The sequence below is a fragment of the Oryctolagus cuniculus genome, chromosome 1 (genome assembly GCF_051225735.1).
Source record: "Oryctolagus cuniculus isolate XC-2025 breed Fujian yellow rabbit chromosome 1, ASM5122573v1, whole genome shotgun sequence".
NCBI lineage: Eukaryota > Metazoa > Chordata > Mammalia > Lagomorpha > Leporidae > Oryctolagus > Oryctolagus cuniculus.
This window is the reverse complement of record NC_142867.1, coordinates 62,824,313-62,840,596: the sequence shown is the minus strand read 5'-3', so window position 1 is coordinate 62,840,596 and position 16,284 is coordinate 62,824,313. Positions and strand designations below refer to the sequence as shown.

Here is a 16,284-nt window from a genome sequence, read left to right as displayed (position 1 = left end):
GATCTTAAAGTTGTTAGGGATTTAGAACTAATCCATGTGAACATAGATAACAGGGGAGAAAAGTAGATGAGTTTTTCTCATCTGCTTTTTTTTTTTTAATAAGTGATTGTAGGTCTCTTCAGGTTTTTATTATTTTTTGTTTTTAAAGATTTATTTATTTATTTGAAAGTCAAAGTTGGGGGGGGGCGTCTTCCATCCGACGGTTCACTCCCCGAATGGCCGCAACGGCCGGAGCTGTGCCAATCTGAAGCCAGGAACCAGGAGCTTCTTCTGGGTCTCCCACGTGGGTGCAGGGGCCCAAGGAGCTGGACCATCTTCTACTGCTTTCCCAGGCTATAGCAGAGAGCTGGATGGGAAATGGAGCAGCCAGGTCTCGAACCGGCACCCATATGGGATGCCGGCACATCAGGCTAGGGTGTTAACCCGCTGTGCCACAGCACCAGCTACTCATCTGCTATCTTGAAATGTTTTTTCTAATGGGAGATTATCATTCCTCAAGGAGAGTAGTTTAAAGAAATTGAGAACCATTGGAATAAATGATAAAGTAGCTAACCGAGTTGTAAACTGTACTTTGGAGTTTGGTGTAGTGTTTTCAAAACTTTGGATCATAATTGCCAATAAAAAATGCCTATTACATACATGTACATATGGTCTATGTATGTATATGCATAAAACTGAAACAAACATTTATAAAATAATATCTTTGCATCCGTTAGTCTTTGATATTGTTCTTCTTTTCTGGACCCTTTCTCTGTTCCTCCCTCTTCCTCTCTGTTCCTCCCTTTCTTCCTAACCCTGTGTGCCTGATACTGTTGTTGAACACTAGGATTGCGGTGGTAAGTAGACAGACATGGTTCCTTTCAAGGATTTTACAGTCAATTGAGAAAGATAGAAAGATTATATAATAAAATGTAATAAATATTCTGATAAATTAGAGACTATAGTAACTCATTCAGTTGTTCAGAAAGCATTTATTATAGCACTTCTTTGTGCTAGGAACTGTTTTAGGTGTTAGAGATTCAGTGAAGAAAACAAGCTAAATTGCTTTTGTCACAGAGTTTACAGTCTAGTGTGGGTGGGAATGGTAAGTGTACACAAGAAATAAAAGTCCAAGAATCAGTTGGTCTCACTAATCAGTGATTAGTGAGCTAATGATCGTAAGCAGGATAATGTAACAAAGGTCATCGAAAAAGTAACCTAGGATTGGGTAGTCAGGGAAGGCCTCTCTGAGAAGCTCATATTTGAGCTAAGCCCTGAAGGTAGAATGTGAAAATCTGTGGCCTGAACATTCCAAGCAGAGGGATTAGAAAGTTCATAGCTATGGACGAAGCACATTCTTGGTCTTTTATGAAGACATTAAAGACAGCTTATAACCAAGAAGAAATCAGGCAATTAGTTTTCTACAAATGTTTCCCAACTTACTATTGTCAAGTTTACTGTTTTTTCACTTTACAATAATACAAGGGTCATACACATTAAGCATAAGTCATACTTTGATTTTTGAATTTTGGTCTTTTTCTGGACTAGTGATAAATGACATGATAATCTCTTGTGACGCTGGGCAGCGAGCCTCAGTTCACATTCGGCCATGCAATCACAATGGCAAACAACCGGAGCCAGCACTGTGGTGCAGAGGTTTAGGCTACTGTCTGCAGTGCCAGCATCTCATGTGGGCGCAGGTTCCAGTCCTGGCTTCTCCACTTCCAGTCCAGCTCCCTGCCAATGCACTTCAAAAAGCAGTGGAGGATGGCCCAAGTCTTTGGGCCCCTGTACCCACATGGATGACCTGGATGAAACTCCTGGCTCTTGGCTTCGGCCTGGCCCAGCCCTGGCCATTGTGGCCATTTGAGGAGTGAACCGGCAGATAGAAGATTGTCTTTCTCTCTTTGTCTTGTCTCTTCCTCTCTCTGTAATTCTGACTTTCAAATAAATATTTTTTTCAAAAAAAGGTAAACAACCCACACCCTATAGTGTACTGTGTGGCCAAAATGTGATGTACTGTGTGATGTTTGGTAGGTTAGGTATATTAAATGCATTTTCATCTTTTAATGTTTGATATTTTCAATTGAGATAGACAAAAATATTATATAATATTATAAATATTCTGATAGATTACAGTAACCTGTTCATCCAGTTGTTCAGAAAGCATTTAGTTAGCACTTCTTTGTGCTAGGAACTGTTTTAGATGATAGAGCTTCAGTGAACAAAGCAAGCTAAAACTCCAGGACATAACCCCCTTGAGGAGCATCTGTAGAGGATTTCCAAGGAAGAATAGGTCAGTGTGGGTTAACTATGATTGGGCAGGTTTCATGAGGTGTAACTCTTGGAGAATGAATTGGAGTTCCATGTATGGAAAGGTAGAAGGCAGAGTAAGACAGAAGCAATGATGCAGATGTGGGAATGGGAGGTCCTATTGGGACTTATGGTATTTCATAGGGAACAGAAGAAGTGAATTATGACCAAATTAAGGTAAGCCTTGTTGGAGAGAAGAGGTTAATGTAGGCAGTGGGAAGCAGGGATTAGTGATTTGATAAAAGCAACTTCTGTGTTGAAAAATTGATCAAGTGGAATCACAGGTTAGAGAACAGTGGGTAATTGCTCCCTTGGGCCTTTAGTTTGTCTCCCATTCTATAATGTGAGTTAAGTCAGTTACTGGAGTACTTTTGGTGAGTTTCCTGATTAACTTCAGAACTTTGGTAGCTGCAGAATTCTGGGTTAAATGTTGCTTTGTGGTTCCCTATCTGCCTATTTAGCCAATTGTTGCATCACTAGGGCTCAGTCCTAATGTGGGGCCTGCCAATTTACTCTGTTCAAGAGTTAAACGTGCAGATATGAGTCCGATCAAAAAGGGAAATGACAATGGTGATTAGAAAGAGAAGGGTTCTGTTACTGCTAATGTAGAAGAAGAAAATATAGTGTGTGCAAGTGGTGATGGGCTGATATTTGTGTCATTCATTCTTCATCAGACATTTGAGAACTTTCCTTGTACTAGGCACTAAATTTGAGGACACAGATGTGAATGAGAAGGATTTAACTTACTGATTAGTTGTAAAGGATTTTAGGTGCACAGAAGAAAAAAAAACTAAATCAGAATGAGACACTAATATTATTGAGTACCTATTTTGTATCACATACTATGATCAACTTTTTTTCCTATAAAAGCAGTGTTATTTTTTATAAGATGTAGTTGTAACTATACTAAGGTTGCTAAAAGAACGACACTTTTTACCGTAGTGCATTTTGTTCTTAGAATAAACTGATAAGGTAAATCGAATAGGCATAATAATTAGCCCCTTCCTGCAAATGAAGATCTGTAAATTGACTAACCATATTATTTAGCTTTCCTAAGATTAAGGCTGTGTAGTTGTTGGATAGATCACTATTTGTGATCATTTGAGGATAAACTAAGAATGCTGAAATATTTTTGTCTGGAAGGCCAAAGAAGAATATGGTCTCAAAAATATAGTAAAAAATTATGACTATTTAGATACGATCTCCATGTGATTGCTTACTATATCGCCAAACTGCTAAACTAAGTGACTGGGGCTGGTGGTGTGGTGCAGCAGAGTAAGCCACTGCTTGTGATGCTAGTATCCCATAGGAGTGCTGGTTTAAGCCCCTGTCATTCTGCTTCTGATTCAGCTCCCTACTAATGTGCCTGGGAAAGCAGCAGAAGATGGCTTAAATACTTGGGCCCCTGCCACTCATGTAAGAAACTTGGATGAAGCTCCCGGCTCCTGGCTTCGGCCTGGCCCAGCCCTGGCCGTTGTGGCCATTTGGGAAGTGAAGCCAGAGGATGGAAGAGCTCTCTTCGTCTCTCCCTCTCTGTCTCTGTTAACTCGGCCTTTCAAATAAATAAATTAATCTTTAAAAAACAAACAACTAAGAGATTGCCATGGGAAGGTTGTCTTGAATTACAAATAGAAAGACTTCACATGGTATGAAGTACATTAGAAACTGTTAATTACCCTAAGAGAGTATATAAACCACATTGACCACGAAGGTGCTGGAATGGAGACAGTGTTATAAATCATTTAGCATTCAATAAATATTTGAGTACCTACTATGTGCTAGGCCTTGGCCCTTGGTCTGGGCAGTAAGGAATAGATTGGTAAATAAAGCATCAAAGAATCTTTATCCTTTTAGAAATTATGTTTTAATGGATGGGTAGAAGGAGTCACATAATACACAAATACAAAAGTAAAATATATAGCGTGTTAGATGGTGACAAGAGCTATGGGGAAAAATTAGTATAGAAGGGGAAAAGGGAAAGAAGAGCAAGGTTGTGTGTGGAGAATTGCAGTTTGAAGCAGGGTCATCCGAGAAGTTTTATTGAGAAGGTGACATTGAGCAAAGATCTAAAGGAGGCGCAAACAGCTGCCAAGTTAGAGTGAGGAAGGAAGGTAAGAGGGTAGGAGATGAAGCTGGGTGGGTGGCGTACAGGGCAGGTTGTGTGAGATTATATGCACTGACTTTTGTAATGAGTTTGATTTTTATTCTGGAGGAGATGGAAAACCACTATTAGGAATTTTGAGGGGGAGTAGTGAAGGATCTTGATCTAAGTTTTAAAGGATAATTCTGATTGCCATGTGGGTCAAGATGGGGAAACATCATTGGGAAATTACTGCAAGAATCCATCTGATTACAATGTAAGGGAAGAGAAGATTTCAAATGTGGAATCTTTGCTTTCTGAGGAAGACAATAGTAAATAATCTCTTGATGATTCTAGTGGGGGTCTGAATCTTTTATCTGTAAAATAGCATTTTATGCTGGTCAGTTTAAAAAGTTCACATTAATTACATTTGATTATTACATATTGCCATCCTAATAAGTGCTGACATGAATTGTATGGTTTAACTCTTCAGATGGCCGCCAAGAGCGGGTTATGTTTGACAAAATTACGTCTAGAATCCAGAAGCTTTGCTATGGACTCAATATGGACTTTGTTGATCCTGTAAGTAAATTTTGGTTTATATCTTGGGTCCCTTGTTTCATGTAATTCTTTATTTGTCTCGCTTTTCTCTGGCCCTTAGCTTATTGATATACTGTAGTTTGGTTGGTATTGTGGCTATGCCCTTGAATATAAAGTATGAATTTAAACTCTTTTTTTTCTTTCTTAGCTTTATTTATTTTTAAGTCAGGGAGAGGGGGAGAGACACAGGGAGAAAGATATTTTCCGTCTGCTGGTTCCTTCTGCAGTTGGCTGCAAGGGCCAGATCAAAGCCAGAAGTCAGGAGTTTCATCCAGATATCCCAAGTACCTGGGCCATCTTTTGCTGCTTTTTCCAGGCCATTAGCAGGGAGCTGGATTGGAATTGGAGCACCTGGGACATGAACTGGTGTCCATTTAGGAAGCTGGTATTGCAGGCATTGGCTTTTCCTACTGTGCCACAACACTGGCCCCAAAACTATTTTTTTGATTCTGTCCTCTGAATTCTCACTTTTCAGAAATAAATGTGAGAAAAGAGGAAAAAAACTTGATATTAACAATTTGCAGCAGAGATTTTCTTGAGTATGTGTGTGTGTATATATATATATATTTTTTTTTTGCAGTGAAAAACTGTTTTTGAAACTTGTTTGTATTTTTATTATTGCTTTTTAATTTTTATTTTGTTTGAAAGGCAGAGACACAGATAGAGGGAGATTACCCTCATCTGGTAATTCACTCCTTAACTGTCCACAATAGCCAGGCTGAAACCAGGAGCCTGGAAGTCAGTTTGAGTCTCTCATGTGGATGGCAGGAACCCATGTGCTTTAGCCATCACCTGCTGCTTCCCAGGATATGCCTTAGCATGAAACTGAAACAGAAGTGTAGTAACCAGAGCTTGAATTAGGCATTGCAATGTGGGATGTGGGCATCTCAAGTGGTATCTTAACTGCTGGTCCAAACTTATTTTTAGATTGTGGTCATGTAGATAGGAGCTATCTATTATTTTGCCATGGGGACCAAGCTCCCAATACACGAACCTTTGGGAGCTATGGTTAAATTATATCCAAACCATAGCAGACAGTAATACAACCTTGAACAAGTCCTAGTAACCTGCACTGTAGGTTCCTCATGTAAAATGTTGATTGATAATATTCATCTCACCAGGTGTGAAATGTTGGAGATTATGAAAATTTAAATGTTTGTAATATGTGAAGTGTTAAAGAGTAGTAATTAAATTATTAAATGACTTGGTTCTGACTGTACTTCGTATCTTCATCTCCTGAATTGGAATGACTGAAATCTTATTTATTTGCTTTCCTGTACTTGTTCTTAGGTAAAATTTAGGGGGAAATGGGTTAGTTTGGAACTGGAGCCCTGATCACATAGGCAGAATTCGAAAGAAAGATGGAAAAATACTTAAGAATCAATGGTTGATTTTTCAGCTATTTCTCTGTGAGACTTCATTCTGTAAAAAGTTTGAAACACACATTTACACACGTAGAAAGAGGCTGATTGACAGATCTTCTGTCCACAGATTTACTCCCCAAATGTCCACAAAAGCCAGGGCTGGTCCTGGTGGAAACTAGGAGCTTAGAAGTCAAGCTGGGTCTCCCAGGTGGTTGGCAGGGACCCAAGTACTTACACCCTCCTGTGCTGCCTCCCAGAGTGCACCTTAGCAGGAACTTTGTTTGGAAGCAGAGTAGCTGCCGCTCCAACCAGACATTTTGATATGGGACATAGGTGTCCGAAACTGTCTTAACTGCTATACCAAGTGCCTGCTCCAAGACTGTTTCTTCCTGGCAGCTCTGTTGGTTTAGGAATTCTAATTACCCAGTTCACACAGCTTACTCTTCTGACTAGTGATATTCAGGAAAGGAAGCTGTCTGTTTTATTATAATATAAATTTGATTATTTTTTACTTGTTCCTTTAAGGAAGCTATTGTTTCTTGGGAAAGCTCAGTTAACTTATGCTTTTGTTTTTGTAGGCCCAGATCACTATGAAAGTAATCCAAGGCTTATACAGTGGAGTCACCACAGTGGAACTGGATACTTTGGCTGCTGAAACAGCTGCAACCTTGACTACTAAGCATCCCGACTATGCCATCCTGGCGGCAAGGATTGCTGTCTCGAACTTGCACAAAGAAACAAAGAAAGTGTTCAGTGGTGAGTCTGGGGTGGAAAAGATGGAATCTAGTATTCTCAGAAAATAAATAAGGGTAATAGAAAGTAACCTTGGATGTCAAAAGAAAAGTTGCATCTTGTTTAGAAAAGCCACCTGTACAAATTAGTGGCAGAGATGGGACTAGAACTTATTGCTTCTCCATGGTGCTGACTTGCTGCATCAAAGGGTCAATAGATTCTTGTTCTTTATGGTTTTTAAAGTCCATCTTTAAGCAGATGATGGTAGCTTGGTTAGGAAAATAATATCTATTGACAAGCTTAGGGTTAAACAAAATGTTAAAATTGATGTTTTGTCATCATTAGCAAATACTTCATTCTACCACTCCCATTTTATAAGCTCAAGGAATGTGGAAAAAGGATGACAAAATAATTTTTTCAATATGTAAGGAGCCAATTGATTGAGATTAGAAATATTTTGGCTCATGGGTCCGACATTGTGGCGTAGTGTGTTAAGCTGCCACCTGTGGCACCAGCATCCTGTATGGACGCCAGTTGAGTCCTGTCTGCTCCACTTCCAATCCAGCTCCCTGCTGATGTGCTTGAGAAGGCAACGGAAGGTGGCCCAAGCCCTTGCACCCGTGTAGGAGACCTGGGGGAACCTCCTGGCTTTAGCCTGACCCAGTCCTGGCCACTGAGGCCATTTGGAAAATATTTGGGGAATAGACCAGCAGATGGAAGATCCATCTCTCTTTTTCTCTCACTCCCTCTCTTTGTAGCTCTGCCTTTGAAATAAATAAATATTTTTCTTTCTTTCTTTTTTTTTTTTTATTTAAAGAAAAGAACTGTTTTAGCTCTCAATTCCAGATCTAGTCTGTGGGGCCTAAAACATTATATCTTCCCTTTTTAGTAGATTTATTATGAAGGTGGCAGTTATCCCAAAATTCATCAATAGATTCAACTCAATCCCAATAAAAATGCCAGCATTTGTATGTACATAAGGCTTATACACGCAGAGCACCCAGTACTGCTTAAAGAAGAGCAGAGGGAGAATTCTTGCTAAATGGGGATTTATAGTGAATTGCTTGGAATGAGTTTTAAGTTGAGTTTCTGTTATTACAATAAAAAAAAAAGTTGGTAAGAGGAGCTTATCATGTTTGCATTTCCTTACTTTCAATCTGTAATTTTCAATGAAGGTAGGTTTCAGAATCATCTGGGAATCTGTTTAAAAAATTTTTTTAAGTACTTTTATTAATTTGAAAAGCAGAGTGACAGAGATAGATAGATAGCTGGAGAGAAATAGTTCATCTGCTGGTTCACTCCCCAAGTGTCTGAGCCAGGATGAAACCAGGAGCCAAGAGCTCATCCAGGTCTCCCATGTGGATAACAAGGGCCTCAGATGAGCCATCATTTGTTACCTCTCAGGGTGTTCATTGTCAGAAAGCTGGATTGGAAGTAGAAGTAGGACTTTATCCCAGGCATTCTGATATGGGATACAGGCATCCCAAGGAACAGCTTAACCCACTGCATTGTGACACTCATCCTGATAATCATTTTTAAGCTGCAAAAGCTTATACCCACTCTAACTCTGGAACTGGTTCCTTAAATGAAACATTATATATTTAACAGTACATATTTCTATACTAGATTGAGGCAGGTTGGAATGAAAAAATTGTTGAGAGCCAAAGTTCTAAACTATTTCCTGGAGACTGAATTAGCTGTTAAGTGATTTGCTATTTTAATTTGTTATTGTCATTATTTTTTAGATGTGATGGAAGACCTGTACAGCTACATAAATCCACACAATGGCAAACACTCTCCCATGGTGGCCAAGTCAACGCTGGATATTGTTTTGGCCAATAAAGATGTACGTTTCACATTTTTCTGGTAGAAATTTTTTAATAGGTCTTTTTTTTACAGTAACATGATCATTTTAGAATTTAAATACAAAAGATATAGGTGAAAACTAGTTCTCTTTCCTGTATAAATCCTGATTTTCCTCTCTAGAAGCAACTTCGTTTTTATCATTTTGAAATGTGTTTTTCCAGAGTTATTCTGTACATGTGTATATGTGTATATATGTGTACATATACCTTCATTGGTGGCTTACTGTCCATACTCTGCTCGCTGATAGTTTTTTCAATTACAAATAGATCTTGGAGATTGTTCTGTATTAGTTTTTTAGTGAGTATCAATTTACCCTATTCTAATGGCTGCAGAACTTCCATTTCATAGATATATTGTCATTGTATATATTTGTAAGAATTCCTCTAGGGGTGAATATTTGTTTTCCAATTTTTATAGCAGAAAATGCACTTGCATGGTAGGGTTTTGCCCATAGGTGAATGTATCTGTAAGATAAATTCCTTAAGTGGAATTGCTGAACCAAAGAGTATGTGCATTCAGATTTTTCATAAACATTGCCAAACTGACTTGCAGAAAGGCTGGTCAGATGAAATTTTGAAAGATCTTGCTCAGTAATTTAAAAATGACATATATCATTATGCAGAAATATTATTAGTATTTTGAAAAACTGGTTCCATTTTTCTTTATTCAAGATGATTATTTGTAGCTGATTGCTTTTATTTCCTTTAAATGGCATTATAGTCTATAAAAACTTTGCAACAATGACCAATTTTGCTATAAACCCTGTCAAAATAGTAGTTTGTTTAAAACCTATTAAAGGACCATAGGTTTTGCAGAGCTTATAATCCTTTTTCTCATTGCTTATCGTTTGTTTTTATGCTATTTAAAGTGGACTGATTTTAAAAATAAGATATATTATTAAATATGTTGTACTAACACTTTTGGCTTAACAACTATCTAAAAATATTATAAGGATAATAACATAGTCACTTTTATGCTCACTTCTCTCCCTCTTCGTTAAAGATGAATTTTAGGGGCTGGCATTGTGGCGCAGCAAGTTAAGCTACCACCCGCAATGCCAGCATGCAGTATGATTACTGGTTCAAGTCCTGGCTGCTTCACCTCTGTTTCATTTCTTTGCTAATGTGCCTCAGAAAAGCAATGGAAGATGGCCTGAGTTCCTGGGCCCCTGACACCCATTTCTGAAGATACGGATGGAGTTCCAGTCCTCTGGCTTCCTCCTAGACTAGCCCTGGCCATTGTGGCCATTTGAGGAGTGAACCAGTTGTTAGAAGATCTCTCTGAATCTCCCTCTTTCTCTGTAACTCCTGTTTTTTTTTTTAAATGATGTACTTACTATATACAAAATAGGGAAAGTTTGGAAAATCACATTAAATCACACAGCTTATATTTAAACTTTATTTTTTATATATTTGAAAGGCAAAGTGACAAAGAGAGATCTTGTATCCTACTGGTCTGTTCCCTACATGCCCATAACAGCTGGAGCTAGGCCAGGCTGAAGCCTGGAGCTTGGAAGTGCAACCAGGTCTACCAGGTGGTAGCAGGGACCCAAGTACTTGGACCATGATCTGTCTCCAGGGTGCACATTAGTAAGAATCTGGATCAGAAGTAGAGGCAGGACTCAATCCCAGGCACTATTCAGAATTGCATCTTTTACAGCCTATGTCAATTTTAGTTCTGCAGTCAGGGCTGAAAGATACCAGATTTTGTGAACATAAGTCTAATTTTATTTTAACTATGGGTTCTTTTTCATCCCATCAGCGCCTGAATTCTGCCATTATCTATGACCGAGATTTCTCTTATAATTACTTTGGCTTTAAGGTAAATAATTGGTTTCAAATAAGTGGGGATTCCTCCTTAGATTGGGAAACACAGGGTCTTGTTTATGTTTTGCTGATACAGTTATAAAAGTCATTAAGTTGTTGGAGGTGGGCTGCATCTGAGGGCTATAATGAAGCTAAGGTGGTGGTGGCAGTGGTTTAGTTAAGTAAAAGATAGCTTATCCATTTGTAATTTTGAATGTTCCAAACATTTTGGATTATCTGAGGAGTTATGCAGATAATTTACCTAAATTATTACATATTACTTGGCTATATATGCAATAACTATTTATAAAGTCCCTATGTGTATATGTATATTATAATATATATATATATATACACACACACACAGTGTTTTTCTAAGTATTTTATGGTGATGATACAGTTTAGTAAATGAGAACAGGAATATATGTCTATATTTCAGTTTCCTCTTCTTTAGGATGGGGATAATATACAATCTCAAGAACAAATTCTGTTGATGATTAATGAGTATATGTGTTGCTGAGATTAGTGCCCTGTTTTAAGCCCTTTATGAGTGTTAGCCATTGTGATAATGATGATGATGGTGAATACACAGCTTTGGCTGTTACGTGTGTAGAACTGGCTTTTTAACAAATATTTTCATGCGGTCTTTACAAAACGAAACTGCCAATTGATAATGTTCCAGACTGAAGCTAGGAAGAGCAAATAGGCTATTATTTTCATTTAAAATTGTACAAAAACTGAGAAGATTTAAACAGATCACTTTATTGTGAGTGATATAGCCACTGTGTCTTTAAAAACTGGAAATGTTTTGTTAATTTCTTTATTTCTAGACACTGGAGAGATCCTATTTGTTGAAGATCAATGGAAAAGGTGAGAAATGAACACAATTGTGTTATATTTTCTATTCATTATATTAGAGTGTTGAGCTATTAGGCTTATTTAGAATCTAAGTAACCTTTTGAACTTTATGAATAATTGGCCTGCTTATTGATATAAAGTCTTTCTAATTTGCATTTGGTGTTGGCCTTTTTTGATTCAAATACATGTTTCAAATGTGAAAATCCCTTTTTTGTTTTTAGTGGCTGAGAGACCACAACATATGTTGATGAGAGTATCTGTGGGGATTCACAAAGAAGACATTGATGCTGCAATTGAAACCTATAACCTGCTTTCTGAGAGGTGGTTTACTCATGCCTCTCCCACTCTCTTCAATGCCGGCACCAACCGGCCACAACTTTCTAGGTATGTGTGTGTCACCTATAATTGCCTTTTTTTTTTTTTTTTTGGACAGGCAGAGTGGACAGTGAGAGAGAGAGAGACAGAGAGAAAGGTCTTCCTTTTCCGTTGGTTCACCCCCCAATGCCCAATGGCCGCTGCAGCTGGCGCATTGTGGCTGGCGCACCACGCTGATCCAAAGCCAGGAGCCAGGTGCTTCTTCCTGGTCTCCCATGTGGGTGCAGGGCCCAAGGACTTGGGCCATCCTCCACTACACTCCTCCCGGGCCACGGCAGTGAGCTGGACAGGAAGAGGAGCAACCGGGACAGAATCCGGCGCCCTGACCGGGACTAGAACCCGGTGTGCCGGCGCTGCAGGTGGAGGATTAGCCTAGTGAGCCGCAGCCTATAATTGCTTTTAATAGAATTCCTCTCCTACAGATGAAATGTTCAATAATTTGCATAGCCACCTTGCTTGAGAAATGAGTTGTAAATAATCCAAATGTCTGTCAACAGGCACATGGACAAATATTGGTGTACTTGTGCAGTGGAATACTTTATAGCAATGAAAATGAATGCTAAGGTTACATGTGTCAAAGGAAATGAATCTCTATGATCTACCAGCTCCCTTATGAGAATATTTTTCACAGCTATCTTCAGGCCTTACTTAATTAGAAAGCTGAAGCTCTTTTCCCCTTGCTGGTACCTTTGGTTACCTCATTTTGCTATTTCTTTCAGATTGTGAAAGCTTATAGGAATGTTAGAATCATTTGCTGAGTCATTTCTTCAAATCATTATCCATTGTGTCAGTTAACATATAATTATGGATGTATGTATTACAGGTATCTGTAATCAAATCATTTTAAGGCTTCATAAGTTTTTTGTTTATTTTTAATTGTTTTTTTGGCAGGCAGAGTTAGAGAGAGAGAGAGAGAGAGAGAAAGGTCTTCCTTTCCGTTGGTTTACCCCCCAAATGGTCACTAAGGCCGGCGTGCTGCGCCGATCTGAAGCCAGAAGCCAGGTGCTTCCTCCTGGTCTCCCCTGCGGATGCAGGGCCCAAGCACTTGGGCCATCCTCTACTGCCTTCCTGGGCCATGGCAGAGAGCTGAACTGGAAGAGGAGCAACTGGGACAGAATCCAGTGCCCCGACCGGGACTAGAACCCGGGGTGCCGGCGCCACAGGCAGAGAATTAGCCTAGTGAGCCACGGCGCTGGTCAGCTTCATAAATTTTTAACATTATACTTTTTAGAAAAAAAAAGATTTTATTTGTTTATTTATTTGAGAGGCAGAGTCGCAGACAGAGAGAGGAAGAGACAGAGAGAAAGGTCTTCCATCTTCTGGTTCACTTCCCAAATGGCCACAACAACCTGAGCTGGGCAAATCTGAAGCCAGGAGCCAGGAGCTTCCTCTGGGTCTCCCACGCAGTACAGGGGCCCAAGCATTTGGGCCATCTTCCACTGCCTTCCCAGGCCATTAGCTTAGAGCTGGATCGGAAGAGGAGCAGCCGGAACATGATCTAGCACCCATATGGGATTCTGGTGCTGCAGGCGGAAGCCTAGCTTGCTATGCCACAGTGTCGGCCCCAGTTTATACTTTTATATAGAAGTTTCTAGTAATGCTTCACTGAGTAGTGTAATGAGTTTTTATTTTTAATCCTTTTGTCCAATCTTGGAGTTGAGAGGATTGTTGGTAATGTATGATGTACACTTAAAGAAAGAAATGGGGGCCGACGCTGTGGCAAAGCAGGTAAAGCCACCTCTTGTAGTGCCGGCATCCCAGTGAACACCAGTTCAAGTCCCGGCTGCTCCACTTCCGATCCAGCATTCTGCTATGCCCTGGAAAAGCAATAGAAGATGGCTCAAGCCCTTGGGCCCCTGCCACCCTTGTGGGGGACTGGAAAGAAGCTCCTAGCTCTTGGGTTCAGATTGGCCCAGTTCTGGCCCTTGTGGCCATTTGGGTAGTGAACCAGAGGATGGAAGACCTCTGTCTCTGCCTCTGCCTGCCTATAACTCTGCCTTTCAAATAAGTAAGTCTTAAAAAAAAAAAGATGTATATGTCGATACTCTTTAAAAAAATAAAAATGAACCAATGAACCTCTATAGCACAATGTGGAGTTACAAAAAAGTTGTAGACTGATAAATATACAAGTAGAAAAATTTTTAAATGTGGAACATGTAAAATGCCAAAGTTTTAATGCATGAAAACACTAGGGGATTGTATTTAGACTTATAATGGTAGTGTTTTATATTTTGAGGTAGGTGGATATTTGTCCTATTATTCTCTGTATCTTCTTGATTATATGATATTTCATAGAAAAAAAATCAATGGATAGACTCCATTTGAGTGATTGAATATTCAAGACAGTGAAGGGATCATTGGTAGAGTAAGGTTCCTGAGGGAGAAGCAGGATGAGATCCAAAATGTAAAGGTATCATCTTTAAAAACACTGCTAGGGAGCTGTAATTTTGGTGAACATTCCAAAGAATTGTTTGACCTTTGGATAGATGTTTCTTTTTTCAGAAGTGTTTCATTTTTCTTGTCTTACCAGAAAGCTGAATTTGCATGCAAGTTGAGTGATAAGAGCATATTTGCAGGCTGGTGAAATGTGAGCTAATATTTTAGACTTAACTTAAAGACTTCTTCTCAGGCCTATTATCTAGGGTAGACAGCAAGGTGATTTTTTAAATAGTATGATTTGCTTACATGTTTCGTTGTGTCATTCCAGTAAAGGCCAGTTTTGTTTTCACTTTTCTTCTCCTAAAGCCACTCAGAAACTTTGTAAACTTCAAATCATTCGTTTGCCTAATTTCCTGTTTTAGGATTGTATAATCATTTTTGAGCTCCTGCTTCACTGCTTGCTCTAAGTTGTGACTTTTATGTCTTCTTATAGTTGTTTCCTTCTGAGTATGAAAGATGACAGCATTGAAGGCATTTATGACACTCTAAAGCAGTGTGCATTGATCTCTAAGTCTGCTGGGGGAATTGGTGTTGCTGTGAGTTGTATTCGGGCTACTGGCAGCTACATTGCTGGGGTAAGCTTCTGTCAAATGACTTTTAAAAGAAGAAATTCAAGTCCAAAAGCAAGCAGCTTGTGATTGGAAGGCATATGCCAGTGTTTGGGAGAACTGGGTCTTTGTTCATTACTATCTGGCTGTGTGATGTCATTTTACTTTTTCTAGTTTTGTTTTTATCTATCTTACTAGATGTTTAAACTAGACTATATTATCTTTAGAATTCATTTTAGCTCATATTTTAGAGTTATAATTTGTTTTAATAATAATACAAGTTGAACATCCCTAATCTGAAAATCCAAAATGCATAACTTATCAAGTACCAACATGATACCAAAAGTGGAAACTTCCACACTTGACTTCATGTGACAGGTCACAATTAAAATGGAGGTACATTGAAAATGTATAAGATTACTTCTAGACTGTGTGTATATGAAACAAATGAATTTCATGTTTATACTTGACCCATCTTCAAGATATCTCATGTATGTGTAAATATTCCAAAAATCTCAAAAAATCTAAAATCAGAAACACTTCTAGTTCCAAGCATTTTGGATTAGGATATTCAACCTGTAATTCCCATTTATTGTAAACTCCTTTGAATTTCTTTAAATTTAGCTACTCTGATTTTAGATTCTTTTTTTTTTTTTTTTTGACAGGCAGAGTGGATAGTGAGAGAAAGAGAGACAGAGAGAAAGGTCTTCCTTTTGCCGTTGGTTCACCCTCCAATGGCCGCCACGGCCGGCGCGCTGCGGCCGGCGCACCGCGCTGATCCGATGGCAGGAGCCAGGAGCCAGGTGCTTTTCCTGGTCTCCCCATGGGGTGCAGGGCCCAAGCACTTGGGCCATCCTCCACTGCACTCCCTGGCCACAGCAGAGGGCTGGCCTGGAAGAGGGGCAACCGGGACAGAATCCGGCGCCCCAACCGGGACTAGAACCCGGTGTGCCGGCGCCGCTAGGCGGAGGATTAGCCTAGTGAGCCGCAGCGCTGGCCGATTTTAGATTCTTTTGACTTGTGATTATTATATCTTAGTGTAAAGAAAAAATGCTGTAAAGTAACTTTGTATGTAATTATAATTTATTCTACAATATATATTTTTTAATATTTAGTTTTATTTATTTGAAAGGCAGATTAACAGAGAGAGAGAGAGAGGGAAAGAGAGACCTTCCATCTGCTGATTCACGCCCCAAATGGCTACAATGGCTGGTTCTTGTCAGATTCAAGCCAGGAGCCAGGAGCTTCTTCCCCGTCTCCCACGTGGGTGCAGGGGCCCAAGTACTTGGGCCATCTTCCACTGCTTTTCCTAGGCCACTAGCAGG

General features: G+C 39.4%; 1 protein-coding gene across 1 annotated transcript in view; it reads left to right on the top strand.

The window, feature by feature from the left end:
* RRM1 (ribonucleotide reductase catalytic subunit M1) overlaps window positions 1–16,284 on the top strand; it is a 36,405-nt gene that overhangs the window by 2,626 nt on the left and 17,495 nt on the right. The window contains exons 2-8 of the mRNA XM_002708730.6: window positions 4,866–4,954; window positions 6,915–7,092; window positions 8,814–8,914; window positions 10,696–10,755; window positions 11,570–11,609; window positions 11,819–11,981; window positions 14,845–14,986. Of these exons, the coding sequence (XP_002708776.1) occupies window positions 4,866–4,954; window positions 6,915–7,092; window positions 8,814–8,914; window positions 10,696–10,755; window positions 11,570–11,609; window positions 11,819–11,981; window positions 14,845–14,986 (773 nt within the window). The remainder of the gene's footprint in view (window positions 1–4,865; window positions 4,955–6,914; window positions 7,093–8,813; window positions 8,915–10,695; window positions 10,756–11,569; window positions 11,610–11,818; window positions 11,982–14,844; window positions 14,987–16,284) is intronic.